Below are 11,586 nucleotides of genomic sequence, written 5' to 3'. Positions count from 1 at the left end.
TGCAGGGCGCGGCCCCAGCTGCTCCGACAGGCCGAGCTGCAGGAGCAGGTGGGGACCTGAGCCAGCCGGCGGGGACAGCCTTGGGTGGGGCCTTAGAGGGCTGCGGCCCCGGGGGCGGGGGGGGGGGCTCGGGCACGAAACTCCTGTCGGGTGCCCCTTCCGCCCAAGTGGGGCAGAGCAGAACTCTTTCCTATTCACCGCGCCAGTCCGGTGCCTGGGATGCTGCGGCTGAGGCTGAGTGTTCTGAGCTACCAGGTGTGACGGCTCCCTCCTTCAGAGGGGCTCCTAAGACCCCTTCCCTGCTCCGCTTTGTCCAGCCCGGGCAGCAACCTTCCTCCCCCAGTGATGGGGTATCTATGGAGAGCGCAGGGACCGTCTCCATCATGCTGACCACCAGGCTACACTGCTTTCTGACAGCTCAGAGCAGGGTTGGGCACACGGCGAGTAGCCTACGTTAACTGGCCTGCAAGGAGGAAATAAAGGGGGTAAGGGCCTGCCAGCTGTTGGACAACCCTTGTGTGAACAAGGACCCAAGGCCCTAGCTATTGTTCCTGAGAGTGAGGCAGAGGAAATGGGTGCTGCCAGAAAGGCAGGGTCCCAGGCTGCAGGGCAGGGCCCTGGGTTGTTTGCCCTGGGCGGGTACACAACAGCACTTCCTGGGGAGTTGGATGCTCTACCCTGGAGGTACACAACAGCACTTCCTGGGGAGTTGGATGCTCTACCCTGGAGGGCTGTCAGCACTGTCTGACCTGGATTGTCCTTGCCCAACCTCTACTCTGGGACACCACAGGTGAGCTGGACAGAGGGTTGGCAGGATGTGGCCTTGATCCTTCAGGCCCAGTTCCTGATGGGTCACTGAAAGACCTGGCTTCCTGGTTCATAGTCCTTGCTGCTGATCTCATAGAAACAGCTCAGTCTTGCTTGGCCTGTGACCTGCCTTGGCCCAGTATGCATCTGTCAAGTGCTCAGCTGTTGTACAGGGAGGGGCAAGTGCATGTGTGTGCCCTCAACCTCTTGGGCAGAGCGAGGAAGGCGTAGAGCGATAAACAGGTAAGTGCTCACTAACCCTGTTGTGAGGCAGCCCAAGCTGGTGACAGGTGGCTGGGGCCCACTCAGCCACCTGGAACACTGCCTCCATGTGGCCAACAGGGGTGTCAAGGGCCCAAAGCCCCAGCTTGCTAAGTGTGCAGGTGGAAGGCATCCTTCTGAGGTCCAGCCTTGATCTGCAGGGAGCTGCTGAGTCCTCAGCAGACACCCTAGTCCATCCTGCATATCCCAGGCTGTGTTCACTCTACCCACAATGACACTTTAGAGGGAGGTGTTCCCAGGCTCTCTGGATTACTGGTCGTTCCTGGGCTTGCCCCTGGTGCTCCACTGCATAGCATGGGGACAGGAAGAGCAGGTTACCAGACCATCATGGTATTCACGACGGTCTCTGGGGGACACAGGTCAAAGGAAATGAGTTAAGGAGCCATGGGTGTGCAAGGCTTGCTGGTCCCAGCAGAGGTCTTGGATGTCCCAGCAGAGGCCTCCCACCCTCAATAACCTACAGGGGAAGGCTTCTGGCCAGTCACTGAGGTGGAGGGAAGCCAACTAGAGGGCAAGTCCCAGAATGGGGCCATGAAAGGGCCAATGGGGGTAGGCTCTTATGTATTGGTCCCAGGGGAAGATGGGTGACTATAATTAAAGAAAAAAATCATGCCAGCATAACTACTTATTTATTTTTAAAGAGAAGAGAAACGAGGTATTTGAACATATTATTCCAAACAGAAAACATATGACAGCAACAAATGGAGGAAATTAACTGCAAAAAGTCTGCTTAAATACTTTTTAAGGAGAGGGTGCCAGGAATGGAAAAAGTGGTAAGATGGAACTCACTCGGCACTGCAAATGCTGCAGAGATTTAGTGGACTGGGGCTCCCCAACTCCTACACCAGAAGCTGCTTGTCTGCCTTCTACTCTGAGGTGAACCCCCCAATACACAGTTATCTGACCCATTTTCTTTTTCTTCCTCTTCTCTCCTCCTCCTCTCTCTCTCCCCCCTCCCTCCTCCTCTTCCCTTCCCTCTCCTCCTCTTCTTTTTTGTCTTTTTAAAATACAGCTCGCTATGTATCTCTGGCTGGTCTGAAACTATGTAGACCAGGCTGACTCTGAAATTAAGAGATCTGCCTGCATTTGCCTCCTGGGTGCTAGGATTGAAGGCATGTGCCATCACACCTGGCCCCCATTTGCTTTGGTTTCTCTTAGAAATCAAGCACACTGTTTCATCGAGGGCCGGTGCCTGATGGGAAGCCAAATTGGGGGACGCTGGCGCATAAGGCTTGCCACCCTGCAGCTCCAGAGGGAGCCCAGGCTTGGAACAAGATCTGGCAACAGAGTACAGAAGGCTCTTAGAACAAGAATCAGGGCCAGTGTGGGCAGCATGGACGTCAGTAACTGCTGTGAGAAAACACAATGCAGCCAGTTCCTTCCTGGGGGAATGGCTGTGGAAACTTCCAGGATCCTGTTTCTTTAGGTGGTGACAACGTGGGGCCCTGTGCTGCCCCCAGCAGCTTCCCTCCGCAAAGGCTTTGCCTCCCTCTGGCCTGTTGATCACTGGTGGTCCTGAGGCTGCAGCCAGGACCCCAGCCACAGGGCCTGAGTGGACATTCCTGGGATTCACTAGCTAGCTGCCCACAGTGACCATTCTCAACGGGGGGCCCCCCCCCCCCCCCCCAGCCACAGGGCCTGAGTGGACATTCCTGGGATTCAAGAGCTAGCTGCCCACAGTGACCATTCTCAACACCTAGGCCCCTGACATTTGTCCCTCCCTGGTTCCTCTACCCACTTTGCAAAAAAAAAAAAAAATTGTAAACCATCTAAATCCATCTATAAAAAATCAGTAAGAAAGAGGCCCTCCTTGTCCAGCAGCAGGGGAGTTGGCTGGGAGCTGAGGAGGAACGCTGCTATTCAGGCTGTGCTGGTGTGTCTACCTGATGAAGTCAGCAATGACCACCACCTGCAGGCCAGCCTCCAGCCCATGCAGCACCAGGAGAGTGGCGCTGAGGACCGAGTCCATCCATAGCACAACTGTCTGCCGGAGCAGGAAGTGGACAGAGAGGAGGCCACTGCCTGCTGTGAATGCCAGACTGGCAGCCAATGGCACCTCAGCCTCTGTCAGGTTGCCCTTTGTGCCTGGAGAGCAGAGCAAACATGAGAGTGAAGCAGGACACCCCACTGACCACCCAGCCCCAGGTGTTGCAGCTGCTAAGGGTCAACATGAGCTCATGGAACTTGGGAAAACGACCCACTGTGGCCACCTCATGTTGGAAAGTGCCAACAGCTAAATCTGTCTCTGTAGTCTCAAGACATAGAAAGTTTGGTCTCTTAAAACTGTAGGCATCTGCCACCTTTTCCTAACTCCAAGTGGGATCAAAGGGATTTTGTTTAAAATGTCTAAAAATATTTTACTCTGGACTAAGGTGGGCCAATTCTGGAAAATTTCATGAATACACATGAAAAACAAAACTGCCCATTTTACAAACAAATGGGTCAGTCATGGAAAATGCCACCTTGTATCTGTCAGTAGTTGACCAGCTGCCAGGGGTGACTAATGGTCTTCCAGCCCCAGCTTCTGGGGTGCCTGGAGGTCTGCTGACCCTAGCCCTGGGTGTCCTGGGTATGCTGACTCCAGCTGCTGGGGGTGCCCAAGGGCCCGCTGAGTGCCAAGTGTTTGGAAAGGTTCAATATTGACAGCCCCTTACGGGACACCCTGAAGGGCTGGCCTGATTCCTTATCCACACAGTAACAGTACGCACTTCCTGTGGGTAGCATTGCCTACTGAGCAAGCTGTGTTGTTCCAGCACAATCCTCAGAAGCAGGCACTGGTGTTGTGTGTATGATGGGCATTGAAGAAACTTGTTACTCTCAGCCAGGGGTACCATACGTGATAACAAGAGGGAGGGCAGAAGCCAGCTTCCCTGTGTGCTGTCACCTTTCCTCTCTATACAAGGCACCACCAAGCCTGAGGTCAGAACTTGGCAGTGTGACATGCCAAGTGGTACCTTCTATACATGCCTGTGACTGCATATAGAAAAAGGCAGGGGCAGAGTTGGAGGGTGCAAGACACCTCAGCCAGTTCTGGGGAGGGAAACTTTCACATTTACTTTTTTGTTACTTGTCTCTAAGGCAAACCTACCCTAAATCAACTGTATGACTTAGAAAGAGTTCGTAGAGTGGTTGCCTAGCATGCATGAAGCTGTAGTAGGTTCCATCCTCTCCAATGCCAAAAATAAAAATAAAAAAATAAGCATGGTGGTGCACAACTATAATCCCAGCACTCAGAAGGCAGAGGCGGAAGGATGAGGAGGTCAAGGCAGCCTCAGCTACAAGAGGTCACTGTCTGAAACTAAAATAAATAAAGTAATGAAAAGAGGGAACGGGCTGAGAGTGACCACAAGAGTGCTAGCCCTGAGCCAGCTTGGGAGGCAGGGTCCCCTGCCCTTGCATGGATCCGACAATCTCCAGACCTCCTTCCCACACTTTCTCCTCAGCAGCTGAAACAAATGGAGAAGAGGGGGTTCGAGGCATGTTCTGGAGCTCTAGCTCTAGCTGGGCTTCTGGTCCGAATGCAGCTATAGAGTATAATCAAGACTCAAGGATGCCACCAGTGTTACCTATTCTTGGAACAAAGCTTTGAATAAATGGTTAATACTTAATGACACCATAAGGTGAAGCTGTTTGAATAAGAATGTCTCAGCCAGGCATGGTGGCATAGGCCTTTGATCCCAGCACTCCAAAGGCAGAGGCAGGTGGATCTCAGTGAGTTCCAGGCCAGCTGGGGCTGCAGGGAGACCCTGCCTCAAAAAGACCAAAAAATAAAAATAAAATTAAAATTAAAAATATTAAGCTGCCTTTAATCCCATCACTTGGAAGGCAGAGGCAGGCAGATCTCTGTGAGTTCAAGGCCAACCTGGTCTACATAGCAAGTTCCAGGCCAGCTGGGGCTACAGGGAGACCCTGTCTCAAAAAAAAAGACCAAAAAAAAAAAAATTGTATAAAAAGAAAATGCCTCCAAGAACCATACTGTAAAATGATTAATATTTAAGGGTTCAGAATGTTCAAGACAGCACCTCTGTAACCATAGCCTTTTATGGTTTCACAGCCAACTCACCTAGGTAGAGCCGAGCTGCTTCCAGAACTCCCATCAGAAGCAAGAGAGCCAGATCCAGCACCAGGCAGTTATGAGGATAGCTGAAAACCTGACCTAGGAACACACAGCCAGGACTCAGGTCAGCTTGTTGGGGGCATGACTCCCTTGGTGGGACTGGCACACATAACTTACTTTTATATGTGATCGTTGCAAGCATAGCTAGGAAATATAGGGCAGAGTACAGCCCGCCGAGGTGAAACAGCATCTGAAGAGGAACTGAGGAGAGCTGGTAGGCAGTCAAGGATCCTTAAGTTCACTGATGGGGTGCACCTGTCCAGGCGGCCATGCAGAGGGACCAGTTCTGCCACCCATGGCTGCAAACCAGCAGGTCTGGGTAAACACCTACAGATGACTATGGGATCTAGCTGCGGGCTCCTGCCTACCTGGGGCTTCTATTGCTACATGGGCTCCTAGAGTGGTCACCTGAGGGTGCCCAGTGGTCACAAGGGTAATGCTGGATTCCGTCCCACCCTGCATGGTCTAAGTACCGCAGTCCTCAGGAGCTACAGGCAGGACAGAGGGAACTCCTCACCCTACAGAGAAAAACAGGACCCTTTTCATTTTTTTAGAGAAAATAAAGTTCTTGGCCATCCAAACTGAGGGCTTTTAATTTCCTACCACGGTGGTCTGACTGGTAGCATGTGAGTGGCCTTTCCCCCAGAGTACCAGACCTGTGTTGGGAACAGGCCTGAGCCGGTGGAAGACAGCCAGCACACTAGGGAACATTTCTCCCCCTTATAAGTTACTAGTCAGAATTTAAGAAAAAGTGGGGTGAGTCACAAAAGGCACAAAAAAGGCAGAGAGTTGACTGTGGCAACCCAGCATGGTCCTGCTTTGAAAGGGCTGTGCCTGTCAAGGGCTCAGGAAGCAGCAGCAGCAGCAGCAGGATACCACCTTGGATGGGCCTCTTCCTAGAAGAGGAAGGATCATCAGTGAGACATTAGCAGTGACACAGTGGCCATTTAGTTCTCTCATCTCACACTTAGAGATGGATGTGTCATTACCATGGCCACAGCAAGCTGCTTGTCTCACCTCTACATCCATCCTTTCTAGGATGTGGCAATCTCTGACTTCCCACACCCAAAGTGGGAAGAGCCTGCACCAGGGGCACAGCGGCGAGGCAGAAGTGAAGCCTGACGCAGCCTAAGGTCAGATCCAACAGGCTAAGTGAGATTCACACCTCGGGAAAGAAATGGTGTAAAACAAAACCAAGCAGCAGGTTATTCACCTCATGTGGTTTCTACGCACACACATGTATATTAGGTGGACACTCTTTCTGATTTGGGTTACAACAGATCACAGGTATTTGCTTTCTCCTGGAATTTATTCATTTCCCCAAAAGAACTATTGGGGAGAAACAAAGCCAGCTACCCAGTGATGTGACCTCTTAGGCTCTCCTACCCCATGCAGGTATTACTCGTCCCTCGTGTTGGGACAATCAGCTGCTGGGGTGTGATGGAGCCTTGCTTGTGTCTTTGAGGTTCTGTACTTGAAAATCCATTGGCCCATCCTTGGATGGAATGTGATTGTAGCCCAGACTGCCTTCTGGAGAGGCTCACACCAGTTACATGTCTCTACTTGTGCATGCACCCCCCATTAAAAACTCAGAATTTGGCCAAAACCTCCTGTAAAAGAGGCTGTACTTCTGAGCAGACAGGGCAGCCCCCGAACTCAGACTATGCCCATCTCCTGCTCTGTTCCCTCTTCAGTCCCAGGGACGACAGTAGGATAGAAAGTGACTTCACAAGTGGACTTTAGACTGTCTGCTCTGGAGTTGTGGACTCTTGTGTGGGTGAACCATAAACCAGTAAACAGGACATTAGCAATAGCCTCTGGACCACCTCCTAGCAGGGGCACGTGTGGGAGCAGGAAGCCAAGTGCTGTGGGAAAAGCATCACATTTCCACCAGATGCTCTCTAAACCTGATCTGTTCTTTTCCAGGCCCCAGCTAAACTAGGCTATCTAGATACCTGTCATTATTGGGGTCAGTTTCACACTAATTGGAATTTTTGTCCCTTTGGATCCTTTTTGTAAAAGCTAGTGTCATGGCTGGGATGTAGTTCAATGGTAGAACACTTGCCTAGCACTGCAAAAGACCCTGGGTTCAATCCCCAGCACTGCAAAAATAAAAGTGTCCAGAAACCTGTCAACTTCATCTATTGGTTGTTTATTATTACAGATTGAAGCTATGGGGCATGGAGCTAGAGAGATGGCTCAGTGACTAGAACACTGGCTGCTCTTGCAAGAGGACCTGTGTTCCTGTTCCAGAATGGTGGCTAACAATCATCTGTAAAGTAACTACAGTCTCAGAGATCAGATAGCCTCTTCTTTTTATTGTTATTATTTTTTTTAGTTTTTAAAATGTATATGAGTATACTGTCTGCATGGGTGTAAGTGCACCCTGTCAGGCAATGCCTGAGGAGGTCAGAAGAGGGTGTTGTTGGATCTCCTGGAACTGGAGTTACAGACGGTTCTTAGCCACCATGTGGGTGTTGGGAATCGAACCTGTGTCCTCTGCAAGAACAGCCAGTGCTCTTAACTGCTGAGCCATCTCTCTAGCCCCCAGATGGCCTTTTCTGACCGCCATGGGCATTGCATGCACATGTTGTACCTACATACATGCAGGCAAAACATTCATGTACATACAATAAAAATAAATTTTTAAAAATTTGAAAAAAATTGTGGGGTTTAGGAAAAAAACTGTGTAAGGGGCTAGGGAGAGGGTTCAGTGGTTCAGAACATGGACTGCTCTTCAGAGGACCTGAGTTCAGTTTCCAGCACCCACATTGGGCAGCTCACAACACCTGTAACTACAGCTCCAGGAGATCCAATGCTGTCTCTGGCCTCTGTGGGCAACTGTACTCTGCACATTCTTCCACACAGACACATATACATATAATTAAAAAATGTTTAAATAATGTATAAAATCATCAAATGGCATAGTATCAAAATAACTCATTAATTAATTAATTAAATAAACTATCCTAACAATTTCCAACCTACAGGGGTTCATTTTGGCTGAACTGTAGCATGGCTTTTGGGACTTAACACTTCTTATCAATGATTTACTGTAACCACAGTGTGATTACTAACAAATATGAGGCAGAAGTTCACCATAGAAATAAAATTTTCCTGGTGTGGCAAAAGCTGTTAAGACACCCTCTTGTGGTAGGGACTTTTTAAAAAAATATATTTTATTATCTTTATTTTATGCGTATGAGTGTATTGCCTGCATGTATGTGAGTGCACCCATGTTGTGAAATGCTGCAGAAGTCAGAAGAGTGTCGGATTCTGGAACTGGAGTTAAGGATGGTTCACAGCCACCATGTGGGTGCTGGGAATTGAACACGGGTCCTCTACAAGAGCAGTCAGTGCTCTTAACTGTTGAGCCATCTCTCCAGCCCCCCTCCTTTTTTTAACTTTTTGTCTTTTTTGAGACAGGGTCTCCCTATAGCCCCAGCTGTCCTGGAACTCACTATGTAGACCAGGCTGGCCTCGAACTCACAGAGATCCACCTGCCTCTGCCTCCCAAGTGCTGGGATTAAAGGAGTGCGCCTCCACGCCCGGCCTGTTTTTGTTTTTTAAGACAATGTTTTCTACCTAGCTCAAGTTGGCCCTGAATTTGAATCATGCTTCGGCCTTCCAGATGCTGGATTATACCCTATTATCTCTCTATCTATGTATCATCTATTGATCTATCTATCTATCTATCTATCTATCTATCTATCTATCATCTATCTATCTATCTATCTATCTATCATCTAATCTATGTATCATCTATCCCTATCAGTCTACCAATCATCTATCTATCCATCTATATATCAATCAATCATCTATCATCTATCTATATATCTATCTATCTATCTATCTATCTATCTATCATCTATCTATCTTTTTGAGATAAGTAAGGTCTCACTATTCAGCTTTGGAGGGCCTGGAACTCACTATGTAGACCAGGCTGGCCTCAAATTCAAAGGGATATGCTTGCCTCTGCCTCCTGAGTGCTGGGATTAAAGTCATGCACCACCATGCCTGTCAAGTGCTGGGATTATAGGTGTGAGCACCACACTTGGCTTCCACAGGTAAAGTATGGCAATTCTGAATCCACATATCAAAACGGTTCTAAGGTATCAGACTGTAGAGCTGGTTCTTTCTAGTTGGCCTACTTGTAGCTGTAGTATAGCCCTGAGACAAGGAATATTGAAATGGGACCTTTGTTTTTATTTTGAGACAAGGTCATACACTGTGGCTATGGCTGGCCTTGAATTCACTATGTAGCCCAGAGTGGCCCAAACTCAGTGATCTGCCTGCCTCCCAACTGCTGAGATTATTGGACTGGACTCAGTCCTGCTTGGAAATGAGGTCTTTTTAAAAAAATATATTTTTTTTATTATTTTTATGTGTATGCGTGTACTGCCTGCATGTAGGTAAGTGCACCCATGTCATGCAATGCCCGCAGAGGACAGAAGAGACTGTCGGATCCTCTGGAACTGGAGTTACAGACAGTTGTTAGCTGCCATGTGGGTGCTGGGACTCGGACCCAGGTCTTCTGCAAGAACAGTCAGTGTGCTTAACTGCTGAGCCATCTCTCCAGCCCCAGAAACAAGGTCTTTTATGTGACTTAATTCCAAGACCACTCTCCCACCCAAGGCTTTCTGTTTATCACAAACTTGCACTCCTAAATCTGTGGTATTACAAGAACAGGGTGGCTAAGTATAACCACATTCCTGAAATTTGTTCCATGAAAGAACATTTGGAAGAATGATGGCTAGTCACACAGAAGCCTGTACTAATTATGACCAGCTTCTGACCTAGGCTATTGGCATCTGACCCTGCCTGCCCTCTTATCATCTGGTCCCAGGTCTCGTCCCCAGACTTGGGAGTATGGGTTACAGTAGCCTCTGGCTGCCCAAGACTCCAGTGAGCCACAGGTGTGTGTGTGTGTGTGTGTGTGCGCCTGCCTACTGTGTGCCCTGAGGTAAGCTGCGGGTGAACCATGTGTGTGCCCTGGATGAACTGACATTATGCCATGATTGCGTCTAGAGTGTGTCAGAGTGGGCCAGGTGCCGTGGATGTACTCAAGGTATACCTCAGGTATGCCATGGATGGACTGGAGAGAACCACAGGTGTGCCTGGGACGAGCTTAAGGTATGCTATGGGTATCTTGGGTGTGCCCAGGGCAAGTCAGGGGTATGCCAGGGATGCACACTGGGGTGAGCCACAGGTGTGTCATGGGTGTACCCGGGGTGGGCAGCAAGGTGTGTCGTGGGTGTACCTGAGGTGAGCTGCGGGTATCCAAGGGTGAGCTGAAGATGCACCTGGGATGCGTCATAGGTGGGTCCAGGGTGCACCAAGGTGTGATATAGTTGTTTACTGGGGTCGCCCAGTGTGTTCCTCAGTTATACCATTGGTATACCAGATGAGCCGCGGGACAGCAGCCCAGGGTCTGTGGCGTGCGCCACGACAATGGGACCACGTTCGCGCCCTCCCCATCTAAAAGCAGAAATTCGGACCTAGGGGGCTTTAGTCACCAGACTGGGTTGGCGAGGTGGCGGCAGAGGAAGTGTCAAGCCAGCCCTCAAAGTCCGGCATCACGACTGCACCACTACACCAACAAGGCGCCAGCACCGCCCCGCCCGCCTCACCTGGCCGCGCGGCCGCCATCTTGCAGCTGGGTCCGCCGCGCTCCCAGCAGCCTCTAGGCTGCACCCTCCCGCCATCTTCGCTCCTCCCGCCGCGCGCCGGAGCGGCGGTCGACTACGGCCGAGGCCCGACTCGCCCGTCCGGCAGCACTCGGGCACTTTCGGACAGGAGGAGGCGGGCACTGAGGCTCCGGAGAACTCGGCTCGGAGACGTTCGGCGGAGTTCGGCTAGGCCTCGGGTGACCTCGGCTGCCGCCGCCGCCGGAGCGGGCGGAAAAAGTCAGTGGAGCCAGGCTCGTTCTCCGAGGTCAAACCGCGTCGGAAGCCAGAGAAAATCTGCCCAGAGTTGGCCAGCTCTATTGCTAGTGACGACAGTCAGATTAGCCTCCCAGACAGTGAGAAAGAAACGCTCGGACACTTTCGTGCAGCTTCGGAACCATTCGGACTGACTCGGCTCCTCACTTCGACCAGCTTCGACCCTTCTCGGGTCCACCCTCTGGACGTCGGCTCGGCTCGGCGGGCGACTGGCTGCCTCTTCGGTCGCTGCTCGGGCGGTGGCTTCGGGCGGCCTCGGCCCGACTCGGGCGGCCCGTTCGGGCCCTGCTTCGGGCTCTGCGCCGGGAGCTTCGGGCGGCCCCGGACGGAGCCTTCGGGCGGGCTCGGCGGAGTCCGGATGGAGGACTCGGACTCGGCGGCAAAACAGCTGGGCCTGGCCGAGGCAGCAGCGGTGGCGGCCGCGGCCGCTGTGGCGGC

At 51.2% G+C, this 11,586-nt stretch overlaps 2 protein-coding genes across 4 annotated transcripts in view; one reads left to right on the top strand and one right to left on the bottom strand.

The window, feature by feature from the left end:
* Positions 1-2,711: 2,711 nt before the first annotated feature.
* On the bottom strand, positions 2,712-11,170 carry Tmem80 (transmembrane protein 80). Of its 3 annotated transcripts, XM_029556775.1 has the most exons (6): positions 10,837-11,170; positions 6,224-6,371; positions 6,083-6,102; positions 5,324-5,417; positions 5,153-5,245; positions 2,712-3,174 (listed from the first exon to the last, which is right to left on the bottom strand). In XM_029556775.1, exons 4-6 carry the CDS (start codon positions 5,394-5,396, stop codon positions 2,969-2,971), a joined length of 372 nt encoding a protein of 123 aa, XP_029412635.1. In that variant the 5' UTR covers positions 5,397-5,417; positions 6,083-6,102; positions 6,224-6,371; positions 10,837-11,170; the 3' UTR covers positions 2,712-2,968. The 3 variants fall into 3 exon arrangements, with proteins under 3 accessions (XP_029412635.1, XP_008852621.2, XP_017659045.1); XM_008854399.3 differs by lacking the exon at positions 6,224-6,371; XM_017803556.2 differs by lacking the exons at positions 6,083-6,102; positions 6,224-6,371 and having other exon boundaries at positions 5,324-5,505.
* A 195-nt stretch (positions 11,171-11,365) lies between these two features.
* Deaf1 (DEAF1 transcription factor) overlaps positions 11,366-11,586 on the top strand; it is a 33,687-nt gene continuing 33,466 nt past the window's right edge. Inside the window, exon 1 of the mRNA XM_029556774.1 lies at positions 11,366-11,586. Within this exon, the coding sequence (XP_029412634.1) occupies positions 11,507-11,586 (80 nt within the window). The 5' untranslated portion in view covers positions 11,366-11,506.

Source organism: Nannospalax galili, unplaced genomic scaffold (genome assembly GCF_000622305.1).
Source record: "Nannospalax galili isolate Female #2095 unplaced genomic scaffold, S.galili_v1.0 scaffold507, whole genome shotgun sequence".
Taxonomy (NCBI): domain Eukaryota; kingdom Metazoa; phylum Chordata; class Mammalia; order Rodentia; family Spalacidae; genus Nannospalax; species Nannospalax galili.
This window is presented reverse-complemented; position numbering and strand designations above follow the sequence as displayed.